Source organism: Pelophylax lessonae, assembly GCF_965119305.1.
Source record: "Pelophylax lessonae genome assembly, chromosome: 8".
Classification (NCBI taxonomy): Eukaryota; Metazoa; Chordata; class Amphibia; order Anura; family Ranidae; genus Pelophylax; species Pelophylax lessonae.
The window spans coordinates 95231555-95251623 of NC_138775.1; the positions used below are offsets into that span (position 1 = coordinate 95231555).

General features: G+C 46.2%; 1 protein-coding gene across 1 annotated transcript in view; it reads left to right on the forward strand.

The window, feature by feature from the left end:
• The window catches only part of DMC1 (DNA meiotic recombinase 1), a gene marked incomplete at its 3' end in the record, with an annotated part of 785302 nt that overhangs the window by 473928 nt on the left and 291305 nt on the right, over positions 1-20069 (forward strand). Inside the window, exon 10 of the mRNA XM_082264958.1 lies at positions 15922-15995. Coding sequence (XP_082121084.1) covers positions 15922-15995 — 74 coding nt within the window. The remainder of the gene's footprint in view (positions 1-15921; positions 15996-20069) is intronic.

The window sequence follows — 20069 nt, forward strand, 5'->3', positions numbered from 1 at the left end:
GTGGAATACCTAAGAGCCAATTTATTAGGCTTAGGAGGAATTGCACCCAAGATCAAGATTTCCTCCAACAAGCACAGATACTGAAGGGTAGATTCCTGACTAAGGGCTACAACCCTGACGTCCTCGAATCTACTATTATGGAGGTTGCACAGATTGATAGGATGCAATTATTATCTGGATCAAAAAATAAAAAAGATCAGTCCAATTTTGTAAAATGGTCTTTCTTTACTGAATTTTCCACGCAGTACGGATCGATTAAAAAGATCTTTTCAAAACATTGGGACGTACTCAAAAATGATCCAGTCTTGAATACTGTCTTGCCTGTTCGGCCATCTGTTACTTTTAGGGGAGCCCCTGCATTGAGAGGACAACTGGCCCCTAATATACCAGATGAACCGATTAAGCCGAAAAAAAATTTTGCAGACCTTATTGGTTTCTACCCTTGTCGGAGATGCACTCACTACTCACATAGTTTATCTAATGACTTGCCCATGCAAAAAACAATATGTGGGGCGTACCATTAGATCCTTTAATGTACGAGTCAATGAGCATATTACTAGTATTTTTACAGGCAAGGATAAACACAATGTATCCAAACATTACTCATTGTTTCACCAAAAAGACCCTACAGGTACCCTTTTCCAGATTATTGACCAGTATATATCTCCATGGAGGGGTGGTTCTAAAATTAGAGGTGTCTCCCGGAGAGAAACTTACTGGATCTATACCCTAAAATCTTACAATCCATATGGTTTAAATATTGAGTGGGACATAAATGCCTTCATCAACACAGCTTGATATGTACACTCATATATTTATTCCATAATTTCCACCTTTTAGCATTTTATACCTTTCCTCCTTCCTGTTTTAGATATGTTTTAATCCATTTTGGTTTTAACATATTTTTTTTTTAATTGTTTTTTTGCATTTTATGTATTTTAATGTTATGTAAATTATGTATGATTTTACATGTTATACGCCTTTAATTGGCCGTTTCATGTATATATTATACATTACATTTTAACATTTTTTAACTTACTATTATTGAATATTACATTTATTCTGATTCAATTTCTGTCCCCCTGTGTTGATAGTCACCTTAGACCCTATCAGTGGTGTGCTCTCTCAGTGGTGTGCTCTCTTGTCTTTTAATGCAATAGCATATTTATGTACGATCATTCGGTCTCAGACCGTTACTTCCTGTTTATCCCGGGAGTTATCATAGAGACACACCATTGAATAGAGTCCTGAACCGCAAGCTTGCCGTCTGGTGCGCTCCAACAACGTCACTTCCGCTGAGTCCCGGAAGTGACGTTACGCTATTGGCGGTCTTTCACAGTGAGGCTTGGAACGCACGCCGGCGCCATTACAAGCTTCCATGTGGCCCGTAGAGGTGATTCTATACAGGGGGGACAAACTATCCAATATATTATATATAGTGGGCATTTGAAGGCTGGCATTATCTTTTGAGAAAGGCATCTATGCTGAAACGCGTTAAGAGGACTACAGTCAGCCCTGCTATGTATACCTGACATGCAATTCATTTATGGATGTTTGTAAGTGTATCGGCTTTATCTTTTAATAAATAGATTTTAGCAGTATTACACTATGTCTGTCCCCCTTTTTGGTTTTATCTATAACCGTGTTGGAGTGGAGATCTTGAGTGTCCATACTCGTTGCTGATCTATATGGAATCCATTGAGGTCGGTGAATCCAGCTGGGACATTCCACAAATATGTCCTAAAGCCTGTTTGACCCTTATACTATATGGTATCTGGGTCCCATCCATCTGGTGAGCGCAATCCACTTTATCTTCACTGGTGTTGGGATTTGCTGCACATTAAGATCACATTACTCTTTGTTGGATCTATTTCATCACAATTATTCACATGGGATTTTTTTGATGGACTTTTTATGTTTCGGACTCTTATGTATTATTTGTTTATACATATTTATCATTACCAGCGCTGCACATTTCTTCCCATTTTTTGTATTCTTTGTCACTTTTTTGTCTAGTGATTAGTGCCAGCTGCTTTTCCACTTATTAGTTAGCGCAGTAATTTCTTGCTTCCTCATTTATTGTTTAGAATTGAAGGACTCCTGAGCTGAAGCCAACGCTGGGATATCCGGAGAACAGGCCATGGGAAGCGGAAGTTGAGGATGTCTTCTATAAACTGCGAAAAAGGGTGTTTTCTGCAAACTGGTATTTACATGATTGTTATGGGAAAATTCCGCCCACGGAAGTAGAGAGGACCAATCGTCATGATGAGCGGAGACTAAGGTGCGAAGAATAACCTCTAACTCCTGATTAACCCTCTCCGTCTGCCCATTGGATTGAGGATGGTAAGAAGAGGAAAAATCCAAGGCAATTTTGAGGGATTTGCAAAAGGCTCTCCAGAAACGAGATGTAAATTGAACGCCCCTGTCAGAAACAATGTGAGAAGGAACCCTATGGAGGTGGAAAATCTCTCGAATAAAAATGGGAACCAAGGCAGGAGCAGAAGGAAGACCAGGAAGGGGAACAAAATGAGCCATCTTGGAAAACCGATTGACTATCACCCAAATTACCGTATTACCGTCCGACAGTGGGAGATCGGTGATAAAATCCATGGCAATATGAGCCCAGGGTTCCTTAGGAATGGGCAAAGGCATGAGAAGACCAGCAGGAGCTTGTGTGGAGGATTTAGACTGAGCACAGACATGACCAGCCTTGACATAGTCTTTGACCTCCGAGCGGAGATTAGGCCACCAGTAGTGACGGCTGATGAGAAAGAAGGAGCGGAGAAACCCTGCGTGGCCCGCCACCTTGGAATCATGCCCCCAATGAAGAATCTTAGTTTTTAGCTCAGTGAGGACAAAGGTCTTACCAGGAGGAATCTTCGAGTCCAGGGTGGTAGAATGGGCAATAATGCATGAAGTGTGGATGATCGGCTCAGGTTCAGGATTGGACTACTCGTCCAAAGTGTCAAAGGACCTAGAAAGTGCATCAGCCCGACCGTTGCAGGAATCATGAATCGAACGGGAACAGTAATCGTACGTAATCGTGAAATTAAAACGGGAACAGACTCCACCTGGCCTGTCTGGGATTCAAACGTTTAGCATTCTGTAGGTACTGTAAATTCTTGTGATCGGTGAAGGTCGTTATGGGGTGAGGAGAACCTTCCAAAAGATGACGCACCTCTTCCAGCGCCAATTTGATTGCGAGAAGTTCCCAGTCGCCGATGGCATAATTTCTCTCTGCCTGAGAAAATTTTTTGGAAAAGAACACACATGGTTGACGTTTCTTCTCAAAGAGTTGAAGAAGAACAGCTACCACCCCCACTGAAGAAGCGTCCACTTCAATAAAGAATGCATCCCCAGGATTAGGTCTCCTCAAGAGAGGCCCGGAGACAAAGGCCTGTTTCAGATCATGAAACGCAGCGACAGCTTCGGGGGGCCAGACTTTGGCATTAGCACCCTTCTTGGTCAAAGCGATAATAGGTGCGGCAACGGAAGAGTAATTCCTTTTGAACTGCCTATAGTAATTTGTGAAGCCAAGAAAGCGCTGTGTGGCCTTAAGACTAGCAGGCAGGGGCCAGTTGGTAATGGCTAAGACCTTCCCAGGATCCATACGAAGGCCCAAACTTGAGACAAAGCATCCTAGAAATAGGACCTCAGAACATTCAAAAGAACATTTCTCCAGCTTGGCATAGAGATTATTCTCTCTAAGGCGCTGGAGTACAGTGCGGACATGGTTTCTGTGGACACGCAGATTTTCCGAAAAGATCAGAATGTCATCCAGAAAGATGACAACAAACTGGTACAGCAGGTCCCTAAAGATTTCATTGACAAAGTTTTGAAATACAGCTGGGGCATTACACAGCCCAAAAGGCATGACCAGGTAAACGCAGTCTTCCATTCATCACCTTCTCGAATTCGAATGAGGTTGTACGCCCCTCTGATATCCAACTTGGTGAAAATGGAGGCACCCTTCAACCTATCGAATAGTTCAGATATTAAGGGTAAGGGGTATAAGTTCTTAATAATAACAGCATTTAAGCCTTGATAATCAATGCAGGGTCTCAAGGAACCATCCTACTTGGTGACAAAAAAGAACCCTGCTCCTGCAGGCGATGATGATTTCCGGATGAAACCTTTCTCAAGATTCTCTGCGACATACTCAGACATGGCCTGGGTCTCTGGGATGGACAATGGGTAGGTACGACCCCTGGGCAGAGTTGCCCAGGGAACAAGGTCAATGGCACAGTCAAAAGACCTGTTGGGAGGAAGCACCGCAGCTGATTTCTTACAGAACACATCTCGGTAATCGCTGCTACCGATGTGGTAGCAACGGAAAGTCTCTCCTTTGGGGTCCCCTTGGAAAGACATGACGAGAAACATGAGGGGCCCCAAGCCAGGATCCGCCCAGAGACCCAGTCCACATGGGTAGAGTGGAGCCGTAGCCAAGGAAGGCCCAACACAATGGGGTTAGAGGCTTTGGGTAGGATGAGAAAGGATATCCAGTCCTGGTGAAGAATCCCTACCGACATCCTAATGGGTAGTGTCTGGAAGCGAATAGGGCCCCCTGGGAGAACAGTGCCATCAATTGCCGAGACCACCAACGGCGTAGAGAGGGGTGAAAGGGTGAGCTTCATAAAACAAGCAGTTCACCAATCCATAAAGTTGTCGGCAGCCCCGGAATCCAGATATGCAAGGGTCGACTGGGGAGAAGTGCTTAGGTGAAGGGACACCGGAACAAGAATATGGGAAAGTGATGTTTCTGGGTCCAATATTCCACCTTCTAAATGTATTACCCGAGCATTTCCCGGGCAAAGCGAACAGGAGTAACCAAAGTGGCCCTTGCCTCCACAATAGAGGCATAAGCCCAAAGTTCTGCGCCTAGCACGTTATTCGGGGTTAAGTCTGGTTCGACCCAGCTGCATAGTTTCCTCAACAGGCAGAGGATGCTCCACGGGACGGAGTGAGGGGAGCTCAGACTGGCTAAGACCTAGGGAGTGTTGGCGTCTTTTTTCTATGGACCTCTCCTGAAAACGAATATCGATCTCGTTGCATAAGGAGATGACATCGTCCAGACCGACGGGGATGGTTCTTCCTGCTAATTCGTCCTTCACTCGGTCAGAGAGGCCATGCAAAAAGGTAGCGACCAGGGCCTCATTGTTCCAGCTCAATTCAGCTGAGAGGATACGCAACTGGAGAGCATATTGTCCGACTGAACGGGATTCTTGGCGGAGACGTAAAAGAGCACTAGCCGCTCAAGAGGCCCGAGCTGGCTCCTCAAAGATGTTGCGAAAGAGCTTCAAGAAGTCGGACAGGTTGGAAACTACCGGATCATTCTTCTCCCATAGGGGGGCAGCCCAGGCTAGAGCTTCACCAGAAAGGAGGGAAATAATATAGGCTACCTTTGCCCGATCTGACAGGAAGTTTTGCAGCTGAAGCTCAAAATTGATGGTACATTGGCTAAGAAATCCCCTGCAGGCCTTGGAGTCTCCAGAAAAACGGATTGGAGGAGGTTGTTGCAGCGAATGCGAGTCTGTGGCTGGCGCAACAGGCCCAGCCACTGGTTGCTCTTGGGGTTGCGAATTCGGGGTTCCCAACGAGGTCTGAAGCTGTTCAAAGCGGGAATCCAGATCCTGTAGGAATCACATGACCTGAGTCTGATTAGCTTCTTGCGTCTCGAGTCTGTGAACTAAGCCCTGTAATGGATCGTCTTGGGGGAGCGGCACGTCAGCCGGGTTCATGGCTATTCAAACTGTCAGGTCACCTGTGGCCAGGTGACAACTGCACCCTGTTGGAGGCAGGGGTGCAGCGCAAGGTAGTGAACCTGATAGCAGACTGCTGCAGATGGACCGGAACGTGAGCCCAAGATTCCCCGGGGCGCGGAGTCTAAGACCCAGCAGGTGTTCACCAGAGCCTCTAGTGGTGAGGATGGACTTGGCTGCAGCTGGGCCCAGGTCGCGGCCCCTGGGGTCCCCCGGGTCACGCTCTGTAGGGAGAGAAGGGAAGCAGCCACTCAGGACACACGGAATGGTGATGGGTAAGCCGAGGTCGGGGTAACAGGCAGACGAGGGTAACCAAGGGACAGGCCAAAGGTCAGGGTAACAGGCAAACAGGAATAGTCAGACAAGCCAAAGTCTGTACACAGAAAAGTAGATCAAGCACCTGGCAAACAGGAAACAAACATTGTTGAACAGCAAAGCAGACCTGCAGTGTACTGGTTAATATTGACTTCCTGTGATGACCTGGGGTGGGGCAGGAACAGGAAGGAGAGGTGATAAAAAGGAACCAGAAGTGAAGTTTGACCTCTAATACAGACATGAAGGAACAGGTAAGCTTGCCAAACACTATTGCAAGTCCATTACAGCATTCCTGCTGGCTTTCATTCTTTTGCAATTTTTAGTAGCACAGGCCTAGTTCCTCATTGCGGTGCATTTGCGGTGGGAACCGCGGTAATCGCCGATTTAAAGGGCCAGCGCCTTTTAAATTCTGAAGTGCTATGATGGGAGTCCCAGGATAGCAAATTCCTCCCTGCTCTGGTGGAGGGTTCAGGTACTCCTGAATCCTCTGCTATAGTCTCACTTACTGCAGCGCTTGCGACTTTAGCATCAAAAGTGGATTTGTTAATGTCTGACCGGGCTTCTAGGAAAAGGCCCAGGTTTTCTCAGTCTTCTGATTCAGAGCCAGATATGGTTGCCACGGACAGTGTACCCCCTGAGGGGTCTCAATCCTCTCGGTCGGATGTGGAGGATGAGGATTCCACCTCCGGTTCAGAAAGAGAACGCGCTGCAATGTCTGCGCTTAATAGCGCTGTGAAAGACACGCTAAATTTAGATGATGAGCCCCACCTGTCGGATAAGCAGTCTTCCTTTGGGCCCCGCAAAGCCCAGAAGTCGGGTCAGGTTTTTCCCTGCCTCGCTGAGTTTCACGAGACCGTGAATGAACAATGGCGCAATTTAAAGCGCAATTTTGTGTTGCCCAAGCGTTTTCAGTACCGTTATCCCTTTGCGATTCCGGTGCATACGCGCTGGACTGTGGCTCCTAAGGTGGACCACACTGTGTCCAGGTTAAATAAAGCCACTTTAATGCCCGCGGAGGATTCTCTGGTGTTTAACCACTTGCCTACAGTGCACTTTCACCCCCTTCCTGCCCAGACTGATTTTCAGCTTTCAGCGCTCTCACACTTTGAATGACAATTACTCAGTCATGCAACACTGTACCCATAAAAAAATTGTGTCCTTTTTTTCACACAAATAGAGCTTTCTTTTTATGGTATTTAATCACTACTGGGTTTTTTATTTTTTGTGCCATAAATAAAAAAAGACTCAAAATATTGTGAAAAAACGCATTTTTCTTTGTTTCTGTCATACAATTTTGCAAATTAGTCATTTTTCTTCACAAATTCTGGCCAAAATTTATACTGCTACTTATCTTTGGTAAAAATAACCCAAATAAGTGTATATTATTAGGTCTTTGTGAAAGTTATAGAGTCCACAAGTTATGGTGCTAATCATTGAAAATGTATCACACTTAATCACACCTGATGTACTGAAGGCCTATCTCATTTCTTGAGACACTAAAAAGTCAGGAAAGTACAAATACCCCCCAAATGACCCCTTTTTGGAAAGTAGACATTCCAAGGTATTTAATAAGGGGCGTGGTGAGTTTTTTGAAGTTGTAATTTTTTCCCACAACTCTTTGCAAAATGAAGATTTTTTTTTTTTTTTTTACAAATTGACGTATTAACAGGTTATTTCTCTCACACAGCATATGTATACTTGCAACTACACCCCAAAACACATTCTACTACTCCTCCTGAGTATGGCGATACCACATGTGTGAGACTTTTTCACAGCCTGGCCACATACAGAGGCCCAACATCCAAGTAGCAACGACCGGCATTCTAGGAGCATAAATTACACACATCATTTCCTGACAACCTATCGCACTTTTGAAGGCCCTGAAGCACCAGGACAATGGAAACCCCCATAAAATGACCCCATTTTGGAAAGCAAACGCCCCAACGTATAATTTTTGAGGCATAATGAGTCTTTTGAACGTGTCATTTTTTTCCACAAGTTTTTGGAAACTGTGGAAAGAAAATGAAAATGCATTTTTTTTTTACACAAAGTTGTCCATTTATGAAAAATTTCCAACACATAGCATGTACATAGCAAAAATTGCACCCCAAAATACATTCTGCTACTCCTCCTGATTATGTCAATACCACATGTGTGAGACTTTTTCACAGCCTGGTCACATACAGAGGCCTAACATCCAAGTAGCACCGTCCGGCATTCTAGGAGCACAAATTACACATATAATTTCCTGACAACCTATCGCACTTTTGAAGGCCCTGGAGCACCAGGACAATGGAAACCCCCATAAAATTACCCCATTTTGGAAAGCAAACAGCCCAACGTATAATTTTTCAGACATAATAAGTCTTTTGAATATGTCATTTTTTTCCACAAGTTTTTGGAATATGTGGAAAGAAAATGAAAACGCTTTTTTTTTTACACAAAGCTGTCCATTTATGCAATATTTCTAACACATAGCATGTACATAGCTATTCTGCTATTCCTCCTGAGTATGGCGATACCACCTGTCTAGCACCTTTACACAGCCTAGCCACACACAGAGGCCTAACATCCAAGTAGCACTTTACACAAAGTTGTCCATTTATCCACTTTAAGACTGGGCCTATTTTTGACACTTGGTGTTTACAAGCTAAAATCATTTTTTTTGCTAGAAAACTACTTAGAACCCCCAAACATTATATATTTTTTTCAGCAGAGACCCTAGAGAATAAAATGGAGATCGTTGCAATATTTTTTATCACACCATATTTGCGCAGCAGTCTTCCAAATGCAATTTATTTGAAAAAAATTCACTTTTTTGAATTAAAAAATAAGAAAACAGCAAATTTAGCCCAATTCTTTTCCATAATGTGAAAGATAATGTTACGCCGAGTAATTAGATACCCAACATGTCATGCTTCAAAATTGCGCACGCTCACAGAATGGCGCCAAACATTGGTACTTAAAAATCCCCATAGGCAACATTTTAAACATTTCTGCAGGTTACCAGCTTAGAGTTACAGAGGAGGTCTAGGGCTCAAATTATTGCTCTCGCTCGAACGATCGCGGCGATACCTTACATGTATGGTTTGAACACCGTTTACATATGTGGGCGGGACTTGCATATGCGTTCACTTCTGCGCGCGAGCTAACGGGGACAGGGCGCTTTAATTTTTTTTATTTTTCCTATTTATTTTATTTATTATTTTTTTATTTTTACACAGTTTTAAAAAAAAAATGTTTTGATCATTTTTATTCCTATTACAAGGAATGTAAACATCCCTTGTAATAGAAATAGGCATGACAGGTCCTCTTTATTGTGAGATCTGGGGTCAAAAAGACCTCACAACTACACTAAAAAAGAAAAAAAAAAATTGTTGAAAAAGGAAAAAAAAAAAAAAAAGCGGCCCTTTAAACCAGTTGCTAGGCAACGACTTTTGACGTAGCTTCGGTCCTCCAAGACCATAGAGTCGAGTGAGGGCCATCTTGCCCTCACTCGACTTCCTGTCTCTGAGGATCCGGGACCGGATAGTTTTCCCCGCTGCCGGCGGGTCCGGTAAGCTGGGAAAACGTCTGGGACGCGCGGGAGGGGGCACCTCTTCCCCTGCACCGTAAGGGTAATTCCGCAGCGAATCCGCCACTGGGACCACCCTTATCTGAAAGCTGACCGCCCGCCGTTTAAAAAAATACCGGGGTTATGGCAGCTATCTGCTGCCACAACCCCAGTATTTAGCTTTTAATGGCCGACATATATAGCCGTTAGGCGGTCGGTAAGTGGTTGCATGTATATAGCAAAAATTGCACCCCAAAATACAATGTATAAAGGAAAGTGTACAGGAATAGTCCGAGTCCATCTCCGATCCGCTACTATTAGCGATTTCAAATTCCGAATCGGATTCGGATACTGATGAGAGCTCCCCGGTGCTCTCATCAGTCATGGAGAGGACCTGAAGGGCCTCCTCGCTGCTGTACATCCTTTTTGACATGCTGGCTGTGATGGGCTGTGCGACGGGTGACGGTTGACTGCGGATGATCACTGATGGAGTGACAGATGACGATCACTGATGGGGTGACAGGTGACGATGATTGATGGGGTGACAGGTGACGATGATTGATGGGGTGACAGATGACGATGATTGATGGGGTGACAAGTGACGATGATGGGGTGACGGATGACAATCACTGATGGGGTGACAAGTGACGATCACTGATGGGGTGACAAGTGACGATGACTGATGGGTTGACAAGTGACGGTGATTGATGGAGTGACAGGTGACGGTGATGGTCACCGATGGGTGACAGGTGACAAGCGATGGTGCACCGAGGTACTGATGGCAGTCTCTGGTGACCGGTGAAGTTTAGGCTATGTTCACATGTGAGCGTAGCGATTGCGGGCAGAATCACCGCGATTCTGCCCGCGATCCGGAAATCATTGCAATTCGCGGAACGCGTGTGCGTTGCCCGTGATTTGCAATAGCACCCCAAACGCTGTGCGATGTTGTAACATCGCGCAAACAATGCATGACGCCCCAAAGAAGCTCTTGTACCTTTTTTGGGCGTCGTGCGTTGTTACCGCGATGTTACCGCGATTTGGCAGGCGGAAATCGCGGCAACATCGCACAGCTTTTGGGGTGCTATTGCAAATCACGGGCAACGCACAGGCGTCCCGCGATTTGCAACGATCTCCGGATCACGGGCAGAATCGATGTGATTCTGCCCGCGATCGCTGCGCTCATATGTGAACGTAGCCTTATGGGTGGCAATTTCTGGGCACTGATGAGGTGACTGTTGGGTGACAGGTGCAATTGGGGGGGGCTGAGGACTGTGTGGGGACCTTTATTTTTGTGATTTTACTTTTACAGGTACACAGAGCAGTAGCTCACTGTTTCTGGCTCTGCTCTCCTCACACTGGAAACTGTGTGTGAGGGGAGAAGAGCTAGTAACAGTGAGTTACTGCTCTGTGTTCACATTTTGTGATCGGCTGTGAATGGATTCACAGCCGATCACATAGTAAACAGTCACTGTCAGTGACTGTTTACTACCGCCGGTGACTAGCTGGGTTCCTAGGGAACACAGAGCCACCGACATGACCGTGCTGCGCGCTCCCGATCGCACATGCGCTGTCTTCTTCCGGGCTTTGCTAATGTGATCGGCTGTGTCTTTGGAACTTGTGTCATTGTCACGTGGGAAACAGCCATTCCCATTGGCTTTTTCCCCCCCTGCCGGTGACGGGCTGTGTCCCGGGGACACGCCGACACCGGCAGTGCAGGGCGGCGTGCACACGTTCGCACGCCTGCTCTGCTTGAATGGGCCGCCGTCATATAACAGCGGCCCAGAACAATGGTCGCACCGCTCCGCCGTAATATGACGGCGGGCGGGCAGCAACTGGTTAAAGACCCGGCGAAAAGGCGGGTGGAAAATCTTACCCGCCACATCTACATGGTTGCGGGTTCCTTAATGAAACCCATGTTCGCGTCCGTAATGGTCTCTCAGGCTGTTGTGGAGTGGGCCACGGTGCTTAAACGCACACTTATCACTGACTCCTGCTACTCTGGAGATGGTCGATCAAATTATTCAGGCTGTTTTATACGTATGTGACGCGGCCCTGGATGAGGCCCCTTTAGTCTCACTCCTGTCTGCAGTTGCTGTGACGATTCGTTGCATCGTATGGTTGAAAAGCTTGTCGGCCGACCAGTCTTCCAAGAAGACGGTGTCTGACATCCCTTATGCAGGGAGTCGTCTTTTTGGGGACTCTCTGGATGAACTGGTGTAGGGGATCACTGGGGGTAAGAGCACGCTGCTGCCCCAGGTGTCCAGGGGAAGATCCTTCCGCGGTAAGCGGGGCCCTTCCTTTAAACCTAACCAGGGGTCCTTTCGTGCCTTCAAGGCACAAGACAAGGGTAAGTCCTTCAAGGCCTCTGGTGGCCAGAAGAAGCCTTGGGCGGGCAAGCCTAAAGCCGCCCACACGGGCATGGCGGCCCAGTCCGCCTCGACCTGAAGGGGCGCCCTCACCCTTTTCAGGGGTGGGGGGACATCTGCGCTGTTTTCCCGAACCTTGGCTGGCCAAGATTCAGGACAGGTGGGTTCAAGAACTAATTCGGTCAGGGTACAAGATCGAGTTTTGATCAAGCCCAGCAGACAAATTCTTTCCCTCAACATCGGGACAGGTTTCTGGGTTTTTACTTGAATCTGTTCACAGTGCCCAGAAAAGAGGGCAAGGTGCGTCCGATTCTGGACTTAAAGTTTCTGAACCGCTTTGTGCGGGTCCAGAAATTCCAGATGGAGTCCCTCCAGTCGGTGGTGGCATCCCTGAATCCAGGGGATTTCCTGGCTTCCATCGACCTCAAGGATGCATATCTACACATCCCTATATACGAGGGTCTTCAGAGGTACCTCCGATTCGCAATTGCGGAGGAGCATTATCAGTTCGCCGCGTGGCGTTGCCTTTCGGCCTCGCTTCGGCTCCAAGGGTTTTTACCAAAGTGTTGGCTGTTCTTTCCTTGTTGCGGGTTCAGGGGATTGCCATCCTGGGGTACCTGGACGATCTCCTTTTAAGGTCGAGTTCCACTCTGTTACGCGATCTGTCCACCACGGTTCAGACGCTCCAGGAGTTCGGGTGGTCCATCAATTTTCAGAAGTCGACATTGTCCCCTTCTGTTCGTCTCCCTTACCTGGGGATGATTCTGGACTCTGCCCAGGGGAAGGTCTTTCTTCCGGAGGACAAACTCCGGACTCTGCAGGACGAGGTCACGTCCCTCAGGTACGAGTTCTCCTTGCTCCGGACCTGCATTTGGTCCCTGGGCTTGATGGTGTCGGCTTTCGAGGCGGTACAGTTTGCACAGTTTCACACATGATCTCTGCAAGCGGAGATCCTGACCAGGTGGGACAGGCATCCTCACTCCTTGGAAAGGAGGATCTCTTTGAGCCCTCAAGTCAGATCGGATCTTCTGTGGTGGCTTCAGTGTCCGGCTCTGCGGGAAGGTAAGTCCTTTCGACCGTTGCTATGGACTGTGGTGACCACGGACGCCAGCCTGTCAGACTGGGGTGGTGTTCTGAGCAATCTGTCTGCACAGGGAACTTGGTCGGAGGGAGAGTCCTCCCTTCCGATAAATTTCTTGGAACTGCGAGCGATCAGGCTCTGTTTGCTCCGTTGGTCGGATCGTCTGCGGGGCTGTCACGTGTGGGTGCAGACGGACAACGCCACTGCGGTGGCTTACATCAATCACCAAGGGGGCACCAGGAGTACCTGGGCGGCCAAGGAAGTGGCCGAGATTCTATCTTGGGCCGAGATGCAGGTCCCGGCGATTTCGGCAGTTCACATTCCAGGTGTGGAGAACTGGCAGGCGGACTATCTCAGTCGCCAGACCCTGGACCAGGGGGAATGGTCCCTACACCTGGTGTTTCAGATGCTGTGTGCGCGGTGGGGATCCCCGGATGTGGATCTGTTTGCGTTTCGGCTAAACAACAAGGTGGGAAGATTCGTGGCAAGAACGCGCGACCCTCTGGCGGACGCCTCAGACGCGTTGGTAGTGCCTTGGAATCGCTATCGCCTAATTTATGCCTTTCCCCCGATTCAGTTGTTGTCCAGGTTCCTTCGCAGGTTGGTCTCGGAACCGAGGTTGGTGATTCTAGTGGCCTCAGACTGGCCGCGGATATCATGCAACTGGTCGTCGAGCCTCCCTGGCGGCTCCCACTACGAGACGATCTTCTGTCTCAGGGGCCAATCTTCCATCCTGCTATACAGTCGCTGGCTTTGACGGCGTGGCTGTTGAAAGCCAGGTTTTGAGAGACAGGGGTCTCTCGTAGGCGGTCATTCCTACCTTACTCAAGGCTAGGAAAGCCTCGTCCGGTAAGATTTATTATCGTACCTGGAAGGCTGTTTTCGCCTGGTGTGAATCGCAGGTGTTCCATCCCCGCTCCTTTTCGGTAGCGAGGGTGTTAGCGTTCCTGCAAACTGGTGTGGAGCAGCGATTGGCGCTGACCACTATTAAGGGCCAGTTATCTGCGCTGGCTATTCTTTTTCAACGCCCTCTGGCGTTGAATTCCTTGATCCGCACTTTCATTCAAGGGGTGCATCATCTGGCTCCCCCTAGGAGGGCATCCTTGCCTCCTTGGGACCTGAATTTGTTTTTTTCCGATTTGCAACATCCTCCATTTGAGAACATCCGGGAGATTCCTCTGCCGGTGCTGTCATGGAAAGTTGCCTTTCTGGTGGCGGTCACATCTGCTCGCAGAGTGTCAGAGTTGGCGGCCCTGTCGTGCCGGTCCCCCTATCTGGTTGTTCATAGGGACAAAGTGGTCTTGCGACCTCATCAGTCCTTTCTTCCGAAAGTGGTTTCGGATTTCCATCTCAACGAAGACATTGTCTTACCTTCGCTGTGTGCGAAGCCTAAGCATCCTAAGGAGTTTGCCTTGCATTCCTTGGATGTGGTAAGGGCGATCAGGGTTTGCCTGTCGTCTACTGAATCCTTCAGAAAGTCGGATTCTCTTTTTGTCCTTCCTGAGGGACCTCGGAAGGGTACGGCTGCGTCTGTGGCAACCATTTCCAAATGTATGAGACAGACGATTGTACAGGCTTATTCAATTAGAGATCGGGTTCCACCTTTCCCTGTCACGGCGCACTCTACCAGAGCGGTTAGTGCGTCTTGGGCCTTCCGCCATCAGGCGTCGGTGTCCCAGGTGTGCAAGGCGGCGACTTGGTCGTCCGTGCATACCTTTACTAAATTCTACAAGCTTGATGTTCTGGCATCGGCAGATGCCTCTTTTGGCCGCAAAGTTCTGAGGGCGGCAGTGCCTTAGGGGAGACATGGCGGTTTTTAGCCTGTCTCCTCCTGTTGGGGTTTTTTCCCCCTTGGTTATTTTGCTTTCCTGGGTTTGTTCGCTCCTGTTGAGCTTTCCTGTTACCCAGTGGTTACCTTTCTGGTTCACATAAGGTTCTTTTCTCTGACCTGGGTGCTGCGTTGCCTTTTTTGATGGTTACGTTTCCCACCCCTCACATCTACACTGCTTTGGGACATCCCAGAAGTGCAGACTGTATGAGTGGGCGGCGACTGTCAGAGGACGTAAGAGAAAATATAATTTTTGTAAGAACTTACCGTAAAATTATTTTCTGAGTCCTCTGACAGTCGCCGCCCCCCACCCCTCTTTTGGGGTTCATGGATCTCTATACTGCTTGCTACCAAACTGATTTGGGAATGCTGCTAGCTGGGGGTATTGGACCAGAGGGACAGCCCCCTGTAGGTGTGTCTATACAAAGGTTTTGTGAATGTTTTCTAACAAAATCTTATGCCTAGCTTACTCCTGTGGATAAGACCAATACCCAGAAGTGCAGACTGTATGAGTGGGCGGCGACTGTCAGAGGACTCAGAAAAAATTTTTATGATAAGTTCTTACAAAAATTCTATTTTTTTGCTGCATGTGTTTGGTAAGTATAAACACATTTTTATGGGGGGAAAAAAATTCAACATTTTTAATTAGGTTTACGATTTTATATTGGGTTACATTCATAGCCATCTTGGACTGCATGCGGCCTGTGGGCCGCAGTTTGGACACCCCTTTCTACACAATTCATGGTAATTAAGGTGTGGAAATACAGTAAATGATGATGTATCTTCCTGACACTTGTTGTAATACTGTCTATACTGACTATTGGATCTCTTTTATCACGGCTGCACACTTTGATTTATGATGTGCGTAATAAAAAAAAAAAGTTAAAAAAAGATATTATACAAATATTGGAGACATTAAATAAAGCATCAGTTTATATTATATATTTATTGCCATCACCTTGAAGGATTAGCTAAAATATGCTGCCACGTTCAACTCTGGCAAATATTTTTCGTTTTAGGTGAACATCAGATGGAGCTTTTGGATTATGTAGCAGCTAAATTCCATGAAGAAGCTGGTGTTTTTAAACTCTTGGTAAATACTCTACCATAATTAATAACTGTTTAGAAATGTAAAACATTTTTATATTTACTATAATTATTTTTTTTTATTCTTTTTAGAATATTTTCTTTTTTTTCTCTTTACTCACTTGCTAGCTAGTGTTCAGGGAAGAATTTTCCTGGCGATCTACAAGCAACAATGCCGACTGGGGCTTCGCACTGGTTAATCTAGATCCTTATGGTCCCCCAGTCTGGCCTACGAGCATGAGCAGGTTATAGTTCCGACCTAGGCCTAGCCACGATGGTGCCCCCTGGTCCGGAGGGGGACGAGCCTGCGAGCGGATGCCTCACCGGGACGCATCAACCTGGAATGCCCTGAGCTTTACATATAGTTTTACATAGTTTGTGAGGTTGAAAAAAGACATCAGTCCATCCAGCTCAACCTATGATGTGTGTGTGTGTGTGTTTGCTGTTAAGCATACATTGTATACCCCTGTATGTTGTGGTCTTTAAGGTGCCCATCTAATAGTTTTTTTGAAACTATCGATGCTCCCTGCTGATACGACTGTTTGCAGAAGAGAATTCCACATCCTTACTGCTCTGACAGTGAAGAACCCCTTACGTATTTTAAGGTTAAACTGCCTTTCCTCTAGTTTTAGTGAGTGGCCATGTGTCTTATTGTATTCTCTTTCTCTGAATAGTTTTCTTTTTTTTACCCTTTGAAATGTAATTATTATTATTAGTCAATACACACACAAAAAGAGAAAAACAAAATTCACAACATTTCAACGATTCACATACATAATTCTTAAAAAAAAAAAAAAAAAAACACCCCCTAAAGCGTCAGTTTTGTTCCACCCTCCTGTAAGCTCTTATATGCATCAGAAGACCTAAAATAGGCCCATGGTTCCCATAGCTTTTTAAAACCTCTTATATTCTCCCTTGCTACCACAGCTTATTCTTCCAAATCATAAATTGAATTCACAACTCCCACCCACTCCTTCAATGTGGGTATTCTAGTCGACTTCCAATATTTAGGAATAATAGATTTCGCAGCATTCAACATGTGCCTTACCAGCGACTTCCTATTCTCACTAAATGACCAGTTCGTTATATTCAGAAGACAGCATTCAGGGGTGAAATCGACCGGGGTATTAATAATTAATTGGATCTGACTCATCAGTTCTTTCCAAAATGTTTGTATGTTAACACAACTCCACCATATATGTACCATCGTGCCCCTGTCCTCACCACACCTCCAACACACATCTGATATTCCAGGAAACCACGCATGTAGCTTAACGGGCGTATAATACCACATAGTCAAAATTTTGTATGCCGTCTCCTGGATATTAGAACTAATTGAGCATTGGTGCGTCATGGTGCAAGTAGTAGACCACTGGGTATCAGTAAATGTTGTTTGTAACGCTAATTCCCACTCCGCCTTATATTTAGAGCCTATATCCAAGCCATGCGTTTGTATCCAGTCATACATTTTAGATGTCAATTTCTCTACCGGTTTTCCCTCAAAACACATAGTCTCAAATTGTGTCAGTTGTTTTGAAAAATTTAACCGATTAGTTGAACTCCCAACGTAACTGTGAAGTCCAAGATATTGCCAATATGTAAACTGGTTTCCAACTACCTCGGTTCGCAGCTGGGTGTAAGGCCTAAGCTTTCCTGCCTCCATGCAATGAAATACCGTTAAAGGCATTGATGGTTCTCCACCCCCGGGTTCCATCACCTTCTTGTTTTGTGCCCAATCCATCTTATACTCCAAAGGGGTCAACGGGCCTGGGAGGGAAACCAACTTATTATACTTAGCCACCTTATGAAATATCTCTAAAGTAGGTCCAATGGTTGGATGTGTTCTAACTTCAGTCGGATACGATTTATATGGGATCCATGGTAAAAATCTAAGTGGTAATGTGGATTTCAAGCTTTCCATGTTCACCCAATCTTTACATTTAGAATGACAATTCCAATTCCAATCAATGACCCTTACTAAATTCGTAGCATAATAATAGTGCAAAAAATTTGGTAAATTTATACCTCCCGCCTCTTTAGATCTGGATAATGTCTGAAGGCTTATTCTAGGTTTTTTATCCGCCCATATAAATTTCCCTATAATGGAGTTCAAAGATAGAAAAAAGCACCTAGGAAATCCAATGGGTAGACTCCGTAGATGATACAGCACCTTTGGGAGGACCGTCATCTTTACTGCCGCCGCTCGGCCAAACCATGAAAGAAGCTTTGCCCTCCAATTTTTAAGATCATCCTTCAATTTTTTTAATAGCGGAAGAAAATTTTGCATATAGATACCTGCCATATTCCACGGCAATACGATTCCCAAATATTTTAATTGAGCTGGCACCCACCTAAATGGGCAATTTATTTGAGTCTGCTGTAATAATGTTTTATTAAAGGAGATATTGAGCGCCTCCGACTTATGAATGTTAATTTTAAAATTAGACAAATAGCTGAATGTCTGGAATTCTTTCATTAGATTCGATATTGTAACCAGGGGCTGTGTCAAAGCAAAAAGGAGATCATCTGCATATGCCGCTAGCTTATAACTTTGCCCTTTTATGATTAATCGTTTGTAAAAAAGGCTCCAGGGTGAGCATAAATAAAATGGGTGTTAATTTTTACCGGATCCGACAGTGTACCATTAATTTTCAGTCTTGCAGTAGGAGATTGATAAAGCGCCTCAATCAACGCCAATATATTGGACTGAAATCCAATATGTCTACATACCGAGAACATAAAATCCCATGATATCCTGTCAAAGGCCTTCTCCGCATCAGTTGATAGGAGAAGGCCTTCTTCGGATCCTCCTTTAAGCTCATGAATAAAATTAATTGCTTTTATAATATTATCCCTCGTCTCCCCTCCTAGCGTAAACCCCACCTGTTCCGGACCAATAAGTTTGGGCAAATAATGCCCCAATCTCATGGCCAAAATTTTAGCTAATAACTTAATATCAAAATTCAGTAATGATATTGGCCTATAACTTTACTTGAACATTCAGTGGCGTCCTTTCCGGGTTTATGAAGTACCGTGATATAAGCCAAATTAAATGATGGTGGAGCTTTTTGAGATTTTTGTATAGAATTCAATGCTTTTAACAAATGAGTTACCAAAAGTGGGGCAAATGTTTTATAATAAATCCCTGAAAAGCCGTCCGGACCCAGACTCTTTCCAGATTTAAGAGACTCATTTGCACTTTTAAGTTCCCCAATATCAATTGTTTGATCCAATGCTGAAATTTCCTGAGCAAATAGCTTAGGCATTCCACTACTCTCCAAATATTGCTGCATTATGGGGGCGTGTCCTGTGTTCCCTGGAGTGTGGTGATCACCCGGTGAGTCCCTCATCTAACGTCCATAATGTCTACAAAGGGGAAAGAGGGGAATATCTGCTCGGGCCGTCCCGACCCAAGATGGCGCCCCGCAGCGTGCAGCACAGAAGACCACGTACCTGAAGGCTGCACAGAAGCTCTTTGCTAAGCCTGCTGCCCGGGACCCCCATGCTCTGGGGACCATCGTTCCGGCTCGCCGGGGTCGAATTCGGACACGGATGACACCGTTCCCCTGGGGGATCTCTCCCGCCAGCTTGCGGATTGGGAGGCTGCAGATGTGGACCAGGCCCCGAGGCAGTCATCTCCTACCCCTGACTCAGAACCCACATTGCGGGACACATTGGCTGCGGTTACCACCTGTACTACTTCAATTACGGCCCTGACTGCTGAGCTGAAGGGGGTCAAGGCTGAGATATCGTTCATGAGGCATGATATGCAGAAATTGAGGGAGAGGAGAGCAGCGGTGGAAGGCAGAGTCAGCTCCCTGGAGGATGACATGGCGCCTTTGCAAAGGGAAGTGAAACAGACTGCCCTGCTCTCGGCTCAGCAAGCTGCTTGCCTAGATGACATGGAGAATAGGATGAGACGGAGCAATATCAGAGCGATTGGGATCCCTGAGCGGGCGGAAGGTAAAGATCCTGTGGCTTTTATTGAGAAGTGGTTACTCTCCACTTTTGGGCAAGACTCCTTTACCGCCATGTTTTCGGTGGAACGCATTCATCGGGTACCTATGCGACCTCTCCCTCC